Below are 21,193 nucleotides of genomic sequence, written 5' to 3' on the forward strand. Positions count from 1 at the left end.
AAAACGTTAGGCTTTTTTGTTTTAATGGTGTACTAAATAAAAAGATTTAAAATGCATTTAAATAATTCTTTAATAATTTTTTTTTTGCCTGAAATATGTAATTTTTTTCGTATAACATATTCATTTATATACATGTTTTAATAGTTTATTTATTAATAATAATGTTTAATATATTTTTCTCATGTAATTTATTTTGTTGTCTAGTTAATTCTTTATTACATAAACATATTTTATATAACATTGTACTACTCAAAATACTCGTACATATAATATTTACACAAAAATATCACATTCCACTAATTTTAAAACCGCTTGATGAAGATCATTTTTTTTTTAATTCTTTTTTTTCATAAAAATTTATATTTCAAAGCATTGCTTCTTTATAATGCTTTCAATTAATCCCTAGAGTATTTTAATATGCTGGTAATTCAATGAACAGGCAAGGGTTCGTGTATCCAGTTTCTCTTGCCTTCATTGAACTCCGCGGCCGTGTGGTCAGATCCTTCCAGGATCCACTTTGTGGTTAACAAACCCTCTACACCGACCGGACCTGGGAAATATCAAAATCATTTATTCATTAAACGCTAAATTTGTTAAAAAATTATAATTGAAAAATCAGTGGCCACTGTAAATTACGATCAAAGTTAGATTTTGCATGATTTCGATTTACAATTATATCATTAAAACACATCGAATATATGACACTTTCTGGTTTGAAATCTTTTCTAACCTCTAGCATGAATCCTAGCTGTAGATATTCCAACTTCAGCGCCAAGCCCGAATCTGAATCCGTCGGCGAACCGAGAAGATACATTGTGAAAAACGCAAGCACTATCTACGATACCGAGGAATTTTCGAGCTGCTGTTTCTGTAAACATATTTTAGAATTAATCCAATACTTTATAAACCTCGAAATTGATATTTAGAGTATCAACTAAATTAATTTTATCCATCATCGTTGGAAGCGAAAGGCTTAATTTCGATGATTCGAAGATTATTAATGTCGAATAACTTAATATGCTTATCACACTTACCATTTTCTGTTACGATAACATCAGTGTGTGAGCTGCCAAATTTGTGAATGTGATCCACAGCCTCTTCCATATCCTTCACTAATTCTACGCAGCATTCCAGTGCTCCATATTCGTGGCGCATAGTTCTTGCAGGCGGCGGACCAAATGTCAAGTGACTTGCAAGTTTCGGACCTGCATGTATTTTAACACCTTCCTTTTTCAACATATTACAGAGGTCAGTAAACAATGTGGTTGTTAAATGATCCTCATGAATCAGTAATGTTTCCATTGCATTACAAGCTGCCGGGTAATCACATTTCGCGTCTCTGACAATCTTCAATGCTTTCACTGGATCTGCATCCTTATCTACGTAGACGTGACAAATACCTTCCGCATGACCGAGCACAGGTATATGCTGAGATTGCTTTTGAATACTTCTAACAAGATCAGAGGAACCGCGAGGAATAATTAAATCAATATGTTTTTCCATAGACAGTAAGTCACTTATTTCCTCGCGTGTGGATACAAGAGATATTGCGTCTTCAGCACCGACTGATTGAAGGGATTCTTTAACAAGATCCATTAATGCTTTGTTCGAATATGCTGCTTCTTTTCCACCCTTAAGAAGTAAACCGTTAGCCGATGCCATAGCGAGTGCGGCTACTTGTGGCAGCGAATCCGGTCTGGATTCGAAAATAACTAATAGCACACCAATTGGTACAGTCACTTGCCGAAGAATTAGATTATCTGCTAATTTAGTTTTTCGTAATACCCGGCCAACATTTTCGTAACTGGAGTCAGCTATTTGTTTTAATCCAGTTGATAATGTCTTCAATTTCCCTTGACTTAAAGACAACCGATCTAACAATGGTTTGGCTAGTCCACCTTTGGTCGCTTCGTCTAAATCTTTAGCATTCGCTTCAAGTATTTTATCTTGTTTCTCTAATAATAAATCTGATAAGGTGTGAATTGCTGACGCTCTTTCTGAAGGGGTTAACTGTTGTAAAACTCTACTGCCAGAGCGAGCTGAAAACGTTAAAAAAATTCAAATAAATTATTTCAAAGCTAATGCTGTTTACCAAACAACAAAATAAATAATTCCAATTTACCATTTTCCGCTAAGACGTCGACTGACGTCGGAGAACTTGTAGCGCAATCTGTGAAGAAAGTTCCTACTTTCCGTCCACTAATGATCGTTTTAATTGCTTTCTCTTGCATACCATTACATATAACGACGCTCACACCGCGCGCCATTGCCCACGTCGCGGCATTCACTTTAGAATCCATTCCTCCAGTTCCAACCTAGGATATTTACATAGAATTTAAAGTATTTTGTGCCTTGTTTATAAATTAATATTTCAATTATTATAACATGAAATATTAATTTATTGCTTAAATGACTATCACCTTAGATTTCTGTCCAAATTGTACTAAGTCTTTGTCCTTCGAAGTATACGTGTGCATCATACGAGCTCCATCTTCCCAAGGCGGTTTGTTATAAATACCGTCAACATCTGACATCATTATTAATAAATCTGACTGCACTTCAGCTGCTAACAATGCTGAGAGACTGTCGTTATCCTTTATGCCTATACCCTGAAAATTTTATAAATTATACATACGACTCTTATTGGGTTTGATAAACACAACCAATTTCATTTGATCACATCGTTTAGCCGGAATGTCCAAGAATGACGGCCATGGAGAGATCGTTGTCGTGTCACATCTGTAGGCCTCACATACAATGGACTGACTGCCAAGAATAAGGTTCATCGCGGTTATTAATAAAAAAAACCTACCTCCAGTTGCCAGTCTGAGTGGACGGATAGTTAGAATTTTACTTAGTATCATACAACTATAATAATATTTATAAACCTGCTTACCTTTTTCCCCGTTCCCGGCACCACAGTGTCGTCGTGTATGTACATAGGCGGGCTAACTGCGTCGTTGGTATTTATTATCGGCACTATATTCAAAGATATCAACTCTGATAATGTGCAGAACAAATTTTTCCTCGTCTCTTCATTATAGAAATCTGGCTTTGTCACCAAAACCTAGAAATTTTTGTTAAAAGTTGTTACCATTAATCTAATTTTTTTAAAGTATCAAAAAGTTCACATAAATGTTCAAAAATACCTAACCAAGAGAATTTCTTAGATTAGGTTTACTATCATTAATCTAAACTAAGGATATTAAATAACCATCAAATGTGGCAGTTACTGTTTAAAATGTAATTTAGTAAGAATTGTAGCGCGTAATATTGGTTTGAATTGAATTTCTCAGCACAAAAGCTTCAAGCTGACTGATATGACACAAAACGTTCCGATGTTGAGATTTAATCAGTCCCCTATTGTGAGGAAACGGTCGTGGGGCTCGCTGGCAGCCTCAGCATCGCTATTCTCAAAGGATATAACCATTACCTTAACGTTCTACGCGGAATATTAACCATTACAAGGGTTTAATACGATTACATAGGAATCTTATCACAGATTTATATGTTGTACTATGGTAGTAGTAACCATTTACAACATATTTACAAATATGTATTTTATATGTTACGCACGTTATTTACTCACACATATTTACTTTTCATATATATAACAGCTATTGCAAATGTAAATAAAATATGCTATCACATAAAACGCAATTATAATATTTGATACAGGTTCGTTCATACCACTAAGTAAATCACTTTATAACAATCTCTATAAATTATTAAGTTAAATTAAGTATCTACTATAAAGCGAGCGGATACAGGTGAAACCGCTAAACATTAGAAACATGTAGATAATATAAATAATTTAATTAATGAAATGTTACTGGCTTACCTGTGCTATTTTAACATTGTACTGCGAGAACATTGCATCGTACATAGCCATTAGTTCCGACTGACCCACCGCGGCAGCCGCGCGCGGATCTAGAATGCTACCAGCGTCCTGTGTACACAACAATTAAACTAAATGTTCAAACATTACTGCTACATATGTACGAGTAGCATAGCAAATATAGCATTTCCACTGTTAAATACCTATAGAATATTAGAACAAGATGCATTTTACACAACACTAATTGAAAATCCTTTCACATTTCTAAAGAAACTCAACTGAAAATGAAACTGGAAGGCGATTCGCCTGATGTCAAGTGACCAACTTTACCGATTGATATTTGTAGCATCTGTATGAATCGAAGAAACTTGACTAGCCCTTTTAGATGTGAGATGTGACCAAATATAAAGATGGGCTGAAGGGTTACGTCTTCATGAAATACAATTGCTTTAACGTCTATCATCAGTGAGATGGTAATAATTCTTAGGTCAATTAGTCATAGGTTAATGATAAGGGTCCTGTATCATTCATCATAACGCTTATTTCTTCTGAATTTATTACCTCTCTGGTATGATCACTTGGTGATAAAGTCTCTCTCATGGAGAGTGACATGAGTAGTTCTTGCGTCAACTTTTGACGCCCAAACGCCACCGCGCCGCTCGTCACCATTATGCATTCTCGACCTTCGTGATGACATTCTGCTACCTGAAAACACATATGGAAATTAATATCCTAAACAATTAAGAATTTTGGAGCTGTCAGAATACGAAGTTATAAAATAATGGTGATTTTTATCCACGTTAGCAATGGTGGAAGAACATAAGGCTGATATTGTCTTTTTTAACTTTATTTTTATAGGGACTTTGGTTCTTATGGACATGTCAGTCCCATATAAAACTTATAGGACTGACATGTTCATAATGATATTGCCTTTCATCATAAGAAGTCATCAGTCTATTATGTTTTCAACATATAATATAATACAGTAAGTTAAAATTTTATTACGAAGAATTCCCTCGTATTGAATGAATTCATAGCCTATGTTTATTATTCTTACAAAAAAACTGTAGTTGTGATAATATTAACTCTAGATCTATCAAAAAAGTATACCTGTTCAATGATAGATGCTAGTCGTCCCAATGCTAAACCATTCCCGTCTTCTCTCGTAATAACGGCACTACCAAGCTTCACAACCAGTCTTCTTGCGTACTTCAGCTGCGATCGGTCAGTGAACGTCCTCTTCTTGCGCTCCGTACTCACAAGTGTACGTTTGTCTACGTTAAGACCCTGTAATTTTTAAAATAGGGGATTCTAAAAACCCTTTTCCACTAACTTATATGCACACGACTGCCTATTCTGTGTAAGACAGAGCGCCAGTCGAAAAGTTTGATCAAAATACAAACAACCAGAGTTGTTGCGACTTTACGTAATCACAAGCGTGACATATGAGGTGTACGGCTTATAAAAGAAAGATAATTGCTAATGAAGTACCCTTATAATAAATGACAGATGACAAAAAAATTAAAATTCAAACTGAAATTAAATTAAACCCATTGGTTCCGAATTTGCATACATAGTTTGAAATAGTATGCATATCGTTGACCAAACATCAACTTAGTAATATCTAGTTAGAACTGCAATGAATTTTCATTTAGAAATAGTTTCTTTTAAATAAGTATAATTTCTAATTAGGGTGGACCCGAGTAATGTAAAATTAGTGTAGAAACCCAACTCTGACTTCACTAATGTACAACAACATTAAAACTAACTTTCAGGGACAATTTGAGCCAGGTGCCACAAATACAAGTGAAATGAGTTACAGCAACACTTTTCTTCACGTCTGTACTTATAAATTGTAGCCGTAAATCTTTACAATATTAAGATATAAATACTTGCAAAATTTAGATATAAAATCTTCGTTAAAAACTAAAAATGAATAGAAAATAAAAATAAAAATATTAAATATTCGTGAAAACGTTTTCGTAACCTCATCAACACAGTATTAAAATGTATGCAGAGGGCGTAAATTACACCAACAAATCTCATACAAATTTTGTCAATGACGTTACAAATATGTTCTCCCAACTGTCACGCAAATATTCGAGATAGACCCTCTGAACTAAGGACAATTAATTGAGACTTGTCTATTGTTTGCTGTAAAGCCGCACGGCATACATACTGTTTGTAACACGAACGACAAAATTGAACATTGGACATTGACCGCATCACATGATAAGTGAATACTTAACAGGTTTTAATATGTGGATTACATTTGATATAATTAATATTTGATAGAATTGTATTTATAAAACTCATATAGACAGTCACTAACTGATTCGGTGGTCGGTGGGCATAAGTTAAACTAAATTATAACATCTCACTGGCGACACTCTGAAAATGTCAAAAAAGGTCCTTATTGTGTTGCTGTCTTGTATTTTTTATGGCATTTTTTGTCACCGGGCCAGTGATAACCTTGAAAATATTGACAAAGAAATTATTATTGTCCAACGATGAATTAATGCAGGCTAATTATGATAAAGACGATCTAGTCTTATCTAACTTCTTACTAATATTATAAATGCGAATGTTTGGATGGATGGATCGATGGATATTTGTTTGAAGGTATCTCCAGAACGGCTCAACGGATCTTTATAAAATTTGGCATAGATGTAGAATATAGCCTGGAAGAACACATAGGCTACTTTAAGTTTTTTAATCCCAAAAGGACGGAGACGGTGGGCAACGGCTAATAAAGTATAATAATAATTCTGTAACTTGGGACTTGATACTTATCTAACGGTAATAAATTATACGAGAATTCGTAATTATGTCATCATAAACATCTATTAATTGATGTTATCTTGAAACTGATTTATATATCATCCAATACGTATTAAAATGTATGTTGTATATGTATTATCTACTATAATATTATATTAGATCAATTTAGACTTTTACATAATAATCCATTCATCGGTTTATATATGTTCAGTATTTACATAATATGAAATAACTTATAATATGCAATAGCTACTTGAGCGTGTAATTTAAATTAGTTTCAGCAACACTCACCACAAACGAGCAAGGGGTATGCTAGCTGAATGTCTAATGATACTCAAATAATAGAACAGACCTCCGACTGTGGGTAACCGCACTGGAATTAACGTGATCAGGCAAGTCAGGAGATGAGATATTGCCTTTAGGGACGTATACGTTGGTTTACGGCTTCTCAAACGTATAGTACAATAGGGTTATTTTAAAACAAATTGTTTTGTTTTAGATAATTTGTAGAGACTATAATTTTAAACAACGATCATTGTCTATGGAGTAGTTTAATTATAAATCTATTGAAAATGATTACATCTTATTATTGCGATCCTTGGCTTCTTTAAATTTTAAGGAAACAGATTATAAGTGAGTAGCTATCGCCCGCGTCTCCGTCCTCGCGGAATCCAAAAAATAAATTAATTAGTAGCCTCAGTATCTTTTCAGACTATTTCCTATATCTGTGGCATATTTCAGCGTGATTCGTTTACCGGTTCTGCGGAAACCTTTTAACAAACATCAATCTAAGCATTTGTAACATAATCTTTTAAATGAAAATAAGGGAAATCTGGATTGATTATTTAGTTCCACCAAAGTCACAATCATTCTAAAAATGTATCATAATATAAATATAAAAGGTTAAACAAGAATAATGACTATTAGAACTTTAGTTTCATAAACCTAGAGAAATATACACTGTTTTGATTATTAATGTAATTTTAAAACATATTTGCTTAACGATGATAATTTTGAAAATGTTTTTCTCATAAACAAACTTTGTTCACAAACAGAGACAACGCCGCTGGCTAGAATTTGTAACACAGGCAATACGCTTTTGCAAACAAAAGAGAATTTTAATGTATATTTCTACTGCCTTATGACCTTTATAAAAAATATTGTTTTTTAATTGTAATATGTTTGTTTTCGTGTGCTCCGGCAGTTGATACCCACCGTTATTTGTTTATTAATACTCATTGGTAATCTTGGGATTATACTACTGTATAAAATAAATTGACTGCAGGATCGAAAAATTAAATTAAAGGAAAGTTAATGGAGATTTTTCTTTTTTTTTTTAATTTCTAGCATGAAATATTACTTGATTAAAATTACGCTTTCAAACAGGATTTTTTTACATTCTGGAAAAGAAGGACAACAAGCTTTTATTTAGTTTCACCTGTCCCAATGTTTGTTATCAAATCTTGCAAATTAAATTTGATCCACTTTCCAGCTACTGATTTAGCTGACATTTTGCATGCTTGACAGTGCAATATTATGAAGACAGTGCTGATCTAATGATGGAGCTAGAAGGTTTTTTTTTTATATCATAAGGTGGCAAACGAGCAAACGGCCACCTGGATCCACCACAATAGCGAGGCGACCGTTGCTCATAGACATCCGCAAATACAGATACGTTGCCTAACTTTAATCAACGGAGAAGGGGACACATAGAAAGAGGAGGGGAGGCACAGTTTGCCAAAGGAACTTAACAATGAAAGGTTTATCTTTGATTTAGTAATTGTAATCCTGTTACTTTCATTGCATGACAAAGAATTTTTTAATTTCACTATAAAGAGCACTATTTCTAATAGAAATTATTTAACAACTAACGGTTATTCTTTTAATTATGTAACATATTTACATCCTTTTCAAATTTAATTAATTAAATATGAACTATTTTTATCACATAACTTTAGTATCATATAAACAGTGAACACAATGTTATGTACATAAGATAACGAAATTCATTTCATTAACTCGTTAAGTAAATATTTAAATTGTTTCCAGACTAAAAGATATTTTATGTTGTATGTTTATTTCCGTATGTGATACAAATTTTCTTATAAAACACATATCTTACTAATATTTTAAATGCGAAAATTTAGATGGATGGATTTTTTTTAGAAGGTATCTTGGTAACGGCTCAACGGATCTTGATGACATTTGTTACAGACGTAGAACATAGTCTGGAAGAACACATAGACTTATTACGTTTTTTTTTTAATTCCGCGTCTGTTGTCGGGCGACAGCTAGTTTTATATATTTGTTTTCTTTTGCCGTATTCAATATAGTTATATAGTTTAAATACGTATATATTTGTAATTACTGAGAACAGATATAACAAAATGTGTTTCGTCACGAGAACAGAGACTTTACGTAAATTTTTAATTTCCTTTTGTGTAATTTTTGAATGAAAAAACATTTTTTTACACAACATAAGTAAGACTACAGTCAAAACAAAAAAAAGTTTCATAATTTAAACTAACTACTAAAATATCTAAATTCAAATATTAACTTTATCCATAGTTTTTCATCATATTACAACATTACAACTTAGTAGAAGATTAGATAAAATATAAACTACTGTATGTAATGGATTGAGTTGAAATCTAAGCAAATAAACGTTGTTGTTTAGTTTCAAAGTGACTTGTTAGACGTTTTCAACCAACATCAAATTAGTTTACTATCGTTTGAGTAAATTATATTTGATGTAAGTTGAACATGACAGTAAATTGTTTTACCAAAGATTACTCTAGAAATTGTTATAGACAGAAATTGACGAACAAAAAATAAAACATACTAATATTTTCAATACTAACTTATTTCTAAGATGAAACGAATTTTCTTAAACAAAATCAGTATTTCTAACACTGGCTACTATGAATATTAAATTATAATTTTTATAAGGATATTTTACATACCTCATACACACTATTAATATTTCCTATAGGCAATGTATCCGAAGTTACTGTATAATATCGTCTGCCACTAACTCTTACAACTCTACTTGCAATATGAAGCATTTTAAATCACTTTGTAAAATTAATTATAAATACACTTTTAGATGTCACACGTTACAGAGTCTGTTCACAAAATGATAACAAAACGTAATGGGAACATTTATCGGTACTGATAATAAGAGTAAATAAACCTATATTTATTCAACAAAAAATATAGAAAACAAAAGAACAAAGAACTGTCATGGCGAAATGTCTTGTAACGTTCTGGACACAGTTGTAATGACGACCAAAGTTCAGACTGTTAACTACCTAATGATCCTTATTCTCGTGAATTTCCATTGTCGTTAAACATGTATTAAAACATATTGTTATCCTTGTTCTTTTAAAGATAGTGAGTGGGATGTCCGTATCTTTTTATATATATGTATCGCCATTACAAACACACTACTCTACATGAAATAGGTATATATTAATTCGTTTGGTAAATGATTCTGATACAAACGCATAATTGTTGACCTTTTAAATACGACAGTTTCATTTTGTAGTGACAAGATTAAATAAACTATAGCGCTCGTACTCTGTTAAGATACATATTAATAATAGACTTTATAATAGATAATACAGTCGTCTTTCTACGTCTTCATAAAAGAATATAAATCAGTTTTACTTTGATATATTATATTATATTTCTTTATAACTTTAGCACGACAAAGTATTTTTCTCGTGACGCTAATTACAATCTTATAATTGAATCTCGCCAAAAACTTAACACACTTAACGTCATAAGTCTTGGCCACCTAAAACTACACAAAAGAACGTAAAATTTAACATAAATTAACTAGAATTCTTATAAACTATTTAAAAAATCCGTGAAATATGGACTTAATAGTTCATCTATAGATATTATAGAGTTAGTGGAATACAAATTAAGTTTGGGTCGTATTAGATCCTTAAGTATTCACGGATCGACCTCAATATCTCCGACGAACAAACCTCTCATTAATTTCTAAGCTAAGAGAACTAAGCTTAACTAAGTTTCCAGGCACCAATGAAATTTCTAACAACTTTACTACTACATTAGTGTCTTATTGTAACAGTACGGTCACGGTTGGCCAAACACGCCAGGGGAGTACCTTAATGTTTTGCTTTATTTTTTTACGGCCTGCCTATCACCAACTCTACTTGGGAGGAATATATAGGAATATGTACTACAAATAAAATGTAAGATTTATCTTAGGAAATATCACAAACGCAACATTTTCATGTAAGTCAGAAAAACTATATTATTAAGCTTATAAGAAATACGTTGTTACAAAAACGTCTGCAAGTTATTGTATTTATTTCGTAATAAGTCCACCTATTGCTTTACAATTTACATACTTAATACTATCTTTTAACTTTCTTTTACATTTAAAATTACAACCATTATGATAAATACTCAAGCTTGTTATCCAAAGGGGTAAGCAGACTACGGTGTTCTATAATAGAATCTCTCGATTTAGTTGATATTTCTTTAAAATGTAACTGGGTCTGCAATACAGTGTAAATAAATAAAATACTTGATCGTTACTTCGTCGAGTATTTTTATCGTAGTTAATTTACTCTTTGATGTAAAATATAAGAGAAAGTTTATTTTATTTACAAAGACAAATTATATAGCCGCCAGACAGAAACAAAGAGAAACAATATTGAAATTAAGTGGCAGAGCGATCGAGGTTCTGACTTTTAAGTCTGAAACTTGGTAACAACAAACTGTCACGAAACTTGGATATTATTCTCTACAATTTAAATTTTCACTGTCTACTTCTTTGATATTGTAAAATATAACAATAACTCTTTGAATATTTGATTTAAACTTTACCTTTATAAAATAATAGTGATTTAATATACGGTATATGTATAATTTTATTACTTTAAATTTTCACTTTTTAAAATAATTTAGGTTAAAGAAATCTTATTATGAAATGTTAATTCAATATTCAAAAATTTAAATATGAGCTGTACAACATTTAAATTAACTTATAAAAGACAGAATTTCAGGTAAAAAATATTTATGATAAGATGAAACAATTTAAAATTTTTAAATTAAGTAAATTACTTAATTAAATTATTAATTTGCTACTATCTTGTAGCTTAAAAATATAATTTGAATTAAAAATTTATTTCGTTCATTACATATCATAGAAATATTAAACCTTCGCATAAAATGCCGTAATTAGACAAGAACCAACGATCATTCATTAGAAACATTTAACCTTTTGATTTCACAGTTCTCTAATAAACCTTAGCTACTGTAATTACTAGCCTTAATGTAAATTTTGCAGTCGACTTAATTAAGGCAAAACATGTGACATTTCAGGTAATTCACTGGCACAGAAATAATTAAAACTTTGAAATTTACTTCAGAGAGAAGGCTCAAAAGTGAATTTAAATTAATTTAAAATGTTATACAATTTTCAACAAAAGACTTAACAATTTTAATTTTCGTCCAATCCGTACAAGAATTTCCTTGGTGTATAATGGTCACTTTTTAGCCGACTTCAAAAAGAAGGAGGTTATCAATTCGACTGTATTTTTTTTTTTTTTTATGTGTGTTACCGCGAAACTCCGCCCCTGGTGGTCCGATTTTGATGAAAAATATTTTAATCGAAAGGAAGTGCTTGCAGGTGGGTCCCATTTTTTTGTTTTTTTTTTTAAATAACTAGAAGACTAGTAGATTTTGAATATAGCTTCAAAATTTGTTGCGAAAGTTAGGGACATTTTTGCTTTCAGCGCTTACGTAGGCTAAACTATAGGACCTACATAAAAATGATGTATGGCGAATTGTAGATCTTTAAATGTGCTAAATAAAAGTCAGCGATAGCATATATCTATCTTTTATAGTTTTCTCACAATAACCATTTTTTTCTTCAGAAACATCAATTAAATTCATGCCCTATTTCCGACGCTATTATTCGAGTTCAGTATTAACCCTTATGTAAATAAACATGTTCATTATCAAGAGAATTTAATGTAGATTATATTTGCAATTGAAACTATATCATTCTGTCTAATAGTTTAGGAGATATCGTAAGAATAAAATTACGCGGAAACGAAAAATGCTACACGAAAAGCACAATTTTGCTTTCTGGACTTACGTAGGTCAAACTATATGACTTACATAAAAATGATGTATGGAGTAATTATAGATCCTTAAATTTGCTAAATAACAGTCTTCGGTGGCATATATCTATCATCTATGGATGTCTCACAAAAAACATGTTATTGTGAACAAACTTCGATTAAAATGCACACGAAAAACAGCGTCGTAAGCTTACGGCGCTATTATATTACATTCGATATGAATCCTTATCCAAATAAATATGTTTGATGGCTAGAGTATTAAATGCAGATTACATTAGCCTTTAAACTATGTAATTCTGATCAATAGTTTGGGAGATATTAAATAATTAAAAACTACGCGCATTCGAAAAATGCTAGTGCGGCGCGGGGCTGGACAAAATTAAAGGCACGCTACGATGTATTAGTTCGTTAATTTTCAATTTGTATACCGATTTTGATAATTATTTCATTGTTTAAAGGATAAGTGGTTATCTGCTGCATTCTAAATTAGTTTTTGAATTGAAGTACACACATATCAAATAGGAAAGTCCTTTTCTTTATTTGTCTTATTTATGTCTTTATATGTATTAAGGAAATTTGTAATTGAACTTCAAATTCACTAAAAATTGTGAAATAAAACAAAAATTTTAAGAAAAAAAAATAGCCGACTTCAAAAAAAAACAATCGCAAACAAAATGCACTCAAAAGTAACCTAAAAAAACCAATTTCAAACAAAATGCACTCAAAAGTAACATAAAAAAACAATTTTAAACAAAATGCATTCAAAAGTACCATAAAAAACAATCTCAAACAAAATGCACTAAAAAGAAACAAAATAATGACATGAAAACTTCTTTCTTTCTTTCTTCTCTCTTTCAAAAACCCTCTAAACTCTAAAGAAAGTTCTCTTCTTTCTTGTAACATGTCTATATTGTATAATTATTGTTATTTTGGAGTCGGTTTCGGCCTAAGTAGGGACATAAACGTAAGTATGTCTCATACATCTCAAATATAAAATGTATAATATTATATTTACTTCGGCCGACACCGACTGCGAAATAACAATAATTATACAATATAGACATGTTACAAGAAAGAAGAGAACTTTCTTTAGAGTTTAGAGGGTTTTTGAAAGAGAGAAGAAAGAAAGAAAGAAGTTTTCATGTCATTATTTTGTTTCTTTTTAGTGCATTTTGTTTGAGATTGTTTTTTATGGTACTTTTGAATGCATTTTGTTTAAAATTGTTTTTTTATGTTACTTTTGAGTGCATTTTGTTTGAAATTGGTTTTTTTAGGTTACTTTTGAGTGCATTTTGTTTGCGATTGTTTTTTTTCATGTAAACGCTTCGTCTTTGATTCTGATGGTCTAGGCTTTGATGGTTATATTTCTAACGCTTTTTGGTTCATATTCCAGTGTGAGTCAAATAAATGTTATCAATCGCGAGAGCTATTCGTACTTCACCCTGTTATATTTTTGCAACTTAGTTTTCTAGAGCATTCGTTTTTTCTAAGGTTCATTTTACAAAGTGCGAATAGTCTAGCTAAAATAACATACATCTTATACAAATATTATTGAATTCACTTCACTTAACAATCAGTCATTAGTAATCACTGTGATGATGAAGAGCAGTAGTTTTTCTAATTTAAAAAAAAGATAGCCAACACCTTTGATAACTAACCTTTGTTGTAAAAATAATATTACACTACAATGTAATATTTATTAGTACTTATTACAGTGACCATGAGCTTAATAAAACTGACTACAAACGTAATGTGACCGACACACAATATCATTGACAAAGCCACGTTTTCATTATAACCTATTGTAGCCTATTACTGAACGAGTCTCATGTAATTGCTAGTACCAGCAACATTTGCAATCTTTTTATATTTACAGTCTGTCTCCATGAGCTACTCTTAAAAACTAAATTAATTTAATGCACAATTTCACCATTTTTTTACATTCAGATTTTTACATTCATTAAGTTATAAAGTACTGGCTGTCAACCATGACTCCGTCCGCGCGGATTAAAAAAAAATAATAAGTAGCCTATGTGATCTTTCAGACTATGTTCTATATTTATGTTCCAAATTTAATCGAGATCCTTTGAGCCGTCCCGAAGATACCTTCAAAAATCCATCCATCCAACCATCCATCCATCTAAACATTCATATTTATAATATTAGTAAGCTTAGTAAGATTGTCATGAAGCTGATAACAGTGATGATATTATTTGAAAAAAAAATGGTGTAGTCATTAAAATTTAATTAATAATTTATTAAAAAATTTCTAAATACACATAGCGACACATATGATTTAATTTATTCAAATATACTTTAAAAAAAAAGACAAAAAATTTAAAATGTATTTTAACTTTGTATAGATAACAAGAAAAATATTGAAGATAATTTTTAATATATAATATTTATGGTTCAATGAACTACAATGATTGATAGTGTTACTACAATAAAAAAGTATTTCAAAGTCCATGTTAAAAGATTGTTATTAATTTTTCAACGAAACATCAATACATCATGCCCCTGCTGTGATATTACATACACTGTTATTAGTTTCACGCGTTCGTGTTTAAGATAAAATAAAAAAAAAACATTTTTTTAATGGAAACTTAAATTATTTATTCATCAATTGTATTCTTCAAGGCAAACTTTACTTGCTGTTATTATTACTTTTTATTTATATATTTATTACTATTTTTTAATAAGAGAAGGGAGCAAAGGTACATCGTATCACAGTTATACAGAACAATTAATTGTTCCGACAACTATGAACATCCGCAACACCCTGGTGTGATTATTAGTGATGCAACGGATGTCTGTTTCCGTTTCCGCAAGTGCGGAAGTTCCGCGTGCTTTTCAACATCCGTTTCTGCTTCTGTTTCCGCAACTTTTATAACGGAGATAAAACGGAACTTTACGACGGCTGAGAGATCCAAAGGCGCGGCGCGAGACGCGCAGTCCGTGCGCGGCCTTTCGGCACTTGTCGCATTTTTTTGTTTACGTACTTTTTTGGTGAATTTAAGCGCGTAATATTTTCTGCTGCTGTTTGAAACAATCAGTTTCTCTTGCTGGAGTGAACTGTCTAGTTGTTGTCCATATAAAATTTGACAACTGGCAAAATGTGACTATCTCATACTTACGAGTTATTAAATGTACTTTTGAATAAGTGATAACCATGTAATATATCATCATCATTATTATCATTAGCTCATACTCACACTATACATCCCCACTAAGGGGCTCAGAGCCTACCCCAAATTAGGGGTGACTAGGCCATAGTCAACCACATAGGCCCAGAGCGGGTTGACTTTACACATATCATTGAATTTTTTCTCAGATATGTGCAGCATCACTATGGTTTCCTTCACAGTAAGAACGTCGGAAAAATGTAGATATGTAAATCGAAAAACACATTAGTACATGGCGGGATACGAACCCAGCCCCTGCAGATTGCAAGTCAAGTGCCACGAGCCACCGACACCTAATAATTATATCTTTTTCTAATGTAGATTTGGTGTATTTGATACTTAACACATTCACTGTTTACAAAATAAAAAAGGTAACAGCTAGGAGCCAAAACTTTTTACGGTGAATTTTTATTATTTCGTAATATTTTTATTTTTAAGTTTTAATATTTAAAAGCCTCCGTTTGTCAACACGTATTTTAACTTATTTCAGCACAGTAAAAATACATACATTGAAGGCTAAAGGACACCGATATCCAATGCCTTAATAAATTAAAAACGAATAACTGGTTTTAGCAAAAAAATAAATATTTGTAAATATGTTTTTTTTTTCATATTATTTACACTTCTGTTTCCGCATCCGCTTCCGTTTCCGTTTCTGCTAAAATTTATTTTTGACATCTGTTTCCGTTTCTGGTTCCGCTAAGACACTTCCGTTGCATCACTAGTGATTATGTTGCCTCCGTGACGTAATCCGTCAATAGCGAACCTTGCTATCTTGCTATTTCCGAGAGTCTATAATAGTCTATAATAGTTTGCGGTCAATTCACTGCATCCTGTTTTACCACCGGTCGTTTCAGGCAACTGGCTCGTCAGATTATGATAACATAGGATCTTGGTGTACCGTAGATGCGTTGCCTACATTTAAGGGAGGTGTACGGTTTTTTCTTGAAGGACCCAAGTCGTAAACAGATTTTAAGTAATAATTTCTCCCAGTTTTATGTTATTAAAGGAGTAACCGTCTGGTTTTAAACTTCATATTCAAATATATTGCTATAATTTCTTTATAAGTTCATAATGAATTCTAATTTTAAGCTTATGGGTTGATATAGTCACTTAACAAAAAAACCAACCCGTTCCGACTAAATAAACAGAATCATCAAACCCAAAAATAAAGAGAAAATATTAAGCCCAATTAAATAGAGTCGTATAAAATTTATCTTTTGATTTATTTGAACTGTAAAACCCAATGAAAAACGTTCCAATTACGACCCAATTCTGTAATTAACGGCTTGGACATTATTTTGTTGAGGCAGTCCCGTTTTTAATTAAAAGGAGTTAGAATAAATGCTAACTCTAAATAGGAAATCGAATCCGCTTCAGGAAACTTAAATAGCTTTCTTCTATTTCTTAGAACGTTCTAGCAATCAAGCGTGCAAGAGAATATTTTCTATACTTAAGCAACTTTAGTAATACTAAGTATTGTTTTTTTATTTAATGCAATTTCTCCAACAGTATTAAAGCTAATATAAAATTTAGCTTGTTTTATATTTCAAAACATTACCAGACACATCGTTGTCTCTACTTTTTCGCAATATGTCTTTATAGAAATGTATGGACAGTGGAAACACACCTTAAGTTGTATTAATCTACTTAACTTTCATGTAGTATGAATTCTAGAAAGTATATAGTATTTAATTATTTTCAGAAATAAAGTTTACAAACTTGTGTTTGTTAAAAAATCTGTAATCACTTCCTACCAAATCCTTGCCAATTACGACTACGTATAAATGAACTCTTTTAGTAAAAAGCAGGAAAAGCTTTTATACAATGAGTAAGATTTTTCTAAGACAAACTGATTATTTTCCCTTGCGAAGCTTTTTCTTTGGTAGAAATTAAGCTTATATGTACGAAGCTAAGCGGTTTACCGGAAAATCCGCTCTTATTTCCGGTTACGTAAAACACTTAATGCACACGGTACTTAAGTCAAAAAGGTTTTGTTCAAGTGAATCGGATATTAAATCTGCTTTCAAAAGAATAGAAAATAATGAATGACTAATTGAAAGCAGTTATTAAAAAAAATCCAATTTATTTATTTTCAAGAATTGATTTTTTCATGGTATTATTTCAATATGTAATTAGTACCTAAATGTGGAACGCAGTTGGTACTCTTTCTCTTTCAAAAACAGAATTAATAATATATTATTGTACAGATGTCCCTGCCATAGTAGCCCACTGTCAGACGCCGTCCACAATCGGCTTTATCCATATATTCTTAATTATAGTAGTTAAGCAGTTTGTTTACAATATATGAAGTGTTATGAAATGTTAGTTTCCCGTTAGCACAAATAGTGCTTATCTTGTTGAAGCTTATCATTTGTATTAACCAAGGATAGACAGTTCGCTATTAACAACACGGATGTGTTTACAATTTGTTCACTGAGAACTGATAAATCTTATTGCGTGAACATGGTACACATTTAATAAGTTAAGTTTCAATATATCTAGAGATCTTTTCTGAGAAAAACATACATATGTGAGCATTTATAAAAAATTTAAATTCTTTTCCATATATCGTTTGTCTCTCATTACCCTTTCTTACCTATCAAATATGGGATGTAGAAATTATAGATTTTGTATTTTACAATATCTGGTCGTGTAAAGTAAAAAAAAAAGTTTTTCAAGCATGTTCTAGATAGTAGATATCCGACTAAAATATTCGACTAAAACACTCACGTACATTTGTACATTGACGGGCCGCGTCCGCGAAATAATACCAGTCCCACTCACCCTGATGAAGAGCCCCCGATGGGCTCGAAACTAGTCGGTGCCGACACTGGACAATTGTACGTGAGTGTTTTAGACGTTTTTATATTAGTTAATGATAATGTCTCACGAAAGTTTGAATAATTTTATAACAATATTCGATTTTTATTCAAATCGATTTTACGTTACGTTGTATCTTGAAGTTTTAGCGTTTATTTGAATGAAGGATTAACAGACAGTAGTCTTTTAATAGTAGTACGTTTATGATAGTGACCTTATGGAAACATTCAAGACTCGTGTAGTTACGTAATTACTGTCAACGATAAACAGATTACGTTTATTTGTATTTTATTAACCGTATCAATATCAACTTGAGCATGTGGACAGTGTGTGATATTGTTGTATATTTATTTATTACATTCAGGTTAGCTAAATACTTAACCTAGTGGACACCTAAATAAGCTTACATCACCAGAATTCATTTTTCCCTTCAGTCTTCAGTAGAAATATCTATTTTGTTGGTTCACTCGTCATGGTAACATACGTGAAATTACAGATCATAAAAATACGAATGGGTATAAAACAATTCCAATAATTTTTATAAAGGTTTTTTATAAAGGTAGCGAAATTTTAAATTTTTATATATGTGTATAAGATAAACAGAATATATTATAACATATGATAACAGATATCTTTGAAACGAATATGAACAAAGCAAACAGTATGCATTTTACAGATAAAATAAATTGAATTTACTTTCTTAGACATCACATCTATTGTACAAGAGTCTCGATATTGCCTGAATTCAAATTTCAACGACAACAAATCCAAGAAATATAGGAATTGAATTTTGCTTTAAAATAATTTAACTGTTCTCTGTATTTTTCTATTATTTTATGCAATAAATATAAATCTGATTATTTAAGTTTTTCTGACTTTATTGTTTTATTGGATTTCATTTACTTTCATTGCCAGAGTATCCAAAAACAACATGCCTTTTTTAAGTCAAAGTGAAGGAGACGGGCGATAATATGTTATTATGCAGTGAAAACTCACGGTTGCCTAACATTTAATTTTCTGCTTTAGTAAGGTACAAATTCTATACACGTACCTGACACAAATCTAAGTAGTTAAATCTGATAAAACTCCTTTCCAATTAATTTTAAACTCCTTAATTAATGGTCGTGATGCGTGAGGTTGAACCCGGACCCGAATTGCCGTATTGATCAATTACAAGATAAGATAGGAGATAGATTTGACCCTCAAATGTAAATACTTGAAACAGATTCCATAAAAGATATTCTGAAATCTGTAATGTATAATAACTGTTACAAAATATTTAATTACCAATTCATTTTATGATCTTTTTATTTCTTATAAAAATAACTAGCTTTTACCCGCGACTCCGTCCGCGCGGAATAAAAAATAGAAAACGGGGTAAAAACTATCCTATGTCCTTTTCCTGGTTCTAAGCTACCTGCCCACCAATTTTCAGTCAAATCGATTCAGCCGTTCTTGAGTTATAAATAGTGTAACTAACACGACTTTCTTTTATATAATACTAGCTTTTACCCGCGACTCCGTCCGCGCGGAATAAAAAAAAAAAAAAAGAAAACGGGGTAAAAATTATCCTATGTCCTATTCCTGGTTCTAAGCTACCTGCTCACCAATTTTCAGTCAAATCGATTCAGCCGTTCTTGAGTTATAAATGGTGTAACTAACACAACTTTCTTTTATATATATAGATATAGATAGATTTCTGAGATAAATTATTGTCTTTTGGCATAGTAACTGTGGTAAATAAACTAATGTTATAATTTAATTATGTTTTTAATTCACTAATTATATTATTTTTTATAATTAGTAAATATAATTCTAGTTCTTTGTTTACTTCATATTTTAACACTATCCTCAGAAGACAGATCGTTCAATCTACAAAGAAATTTCATTCAAAGATTCCTTGTGTGACTCAGAGAGATTAGTAAATAAATTAAGGCCAAACGTGCTCTAAATGCTTAAAATGGAATACTGTTTTAATTAATTATTATTAATTGATGTATTGCAGAAAACTATTTAGTGTTTATATATATTAATAATACTTACATCTCCGGTAACTTTAACGCTAAAGTTTCTACGAAAATTTTGTGGTATCCGTAAAAATTTTCTCGTAGCACTCGTTCTTAAACACAATAAAAATGAATTGTAACACATTTTTAATTCAACATTAAAAGAATCAATATTAAAAAAATGAAACTATTAAAACAGTAGTTATTATATGCAGTGCAGTTGATCGGACATGTCTGTAAATTGATGTGGAATCAGACACTGAGATAGTATACAATATTACAACGACTCTTATGTTTTAATATGATATATACATATACACTATGACGTTATAGATAAAAAGTTTATCGCTCGGCTTTACTTATTACAAGCTACAATAATATATATTAGAACTTGAAGAGTAATTTCAAATTATGAATGACGTCAAAACATTTTTT

General features: G+C 31.2%; 1 protein-coding gene across 2 annotated transcripts; it reads right to left on the reverse strand.

Annotated features, from left to right (window-relative positions):
* Positions 1-352: 352 nt before the first annotated feature.
* Positions 353-21,019, reverse strand: LOC106717691 (delta-1-pyrroline-5-carboxylate synthase). 2 transcript variants are annotated; one of them, XM_014511604.2, is made up of 10 exons: positions 20,796-21,019; positions 4,949-5,125; positions 4,400-4,543; positions 3,842-3,949; positions 2,897-3,067; positions 2,421-2,609; positions 2,123-2,315; positions 1,035-2,039; positions 731-868; positions 353-550 (listed from the first exon to the last, which is right to left on the reverse strand). In XM_014511604.2, the coding sequence occupies exons 1-10, from the start codon at positions 20,901-20,903 to the stop codon at positions 429-431; spliced, it is 2,355 nt and encodes a 784-aa protein (XP_014367090.2). In that variant the 5' UTR covers positions 20,904-21,019; the 3' UTR covers positions 353-428. The 2 variants fall into 2 exon arrangements, with proteins under 2 accessions (XP_014367090.2, XP_014367091.2); XM_014511605.2 differs by lacking the exons at positions 353-550; positions 731-868; positions 20,796-21,019 and adding an exon at positions 9,583-9,764 and having other exon boundaries at positions 931-2,039.
* Between the last annotated feature and the right edge of the window lie 174 nt (positions 21,020-21,193).

The sequence above is a fragment of the Papilio machaon genome, chromosome 11 (genome assembly GCF_912999745.1).
Source record: "Papilio machaon chromosome 11, ilPapMach1.1, whole genome shotgun sequence".
Lineage (NCBI taxonomy): Eukaryota > Metazoa > Arthropoda > Insecta > Lepidoptera > Papilionidae > Papilio > Papilio machaon.

What these genes read in the sequence shown, in the direction of transcription:
- LOC106717691 (XM_014511604.2), bottom strand. Translation starts at nt 20,903, where the DNA reads ATGTGTTACAATTCATTTTTATTGTGTTTAAGAACGAGTGCTACGAGA. An exon ending in TAGCATCTATCATTGAACAG is followed by an intron (nt 4,544 to 4,948) that starts GTATACTTTTTT and finishes ATGTGTTTTCAG; the next exon opens with GTAGCAGAATGTCATCACGA. An exon ending in AGCTAGGATTCATGCTAGAG is followed by an intron (nt 551 to 730) that starts GTTAGAAAAGAT and finishes GATATTTCCCAG; the next exon opens with GTCCGGTCGGTGTAGAGGGT.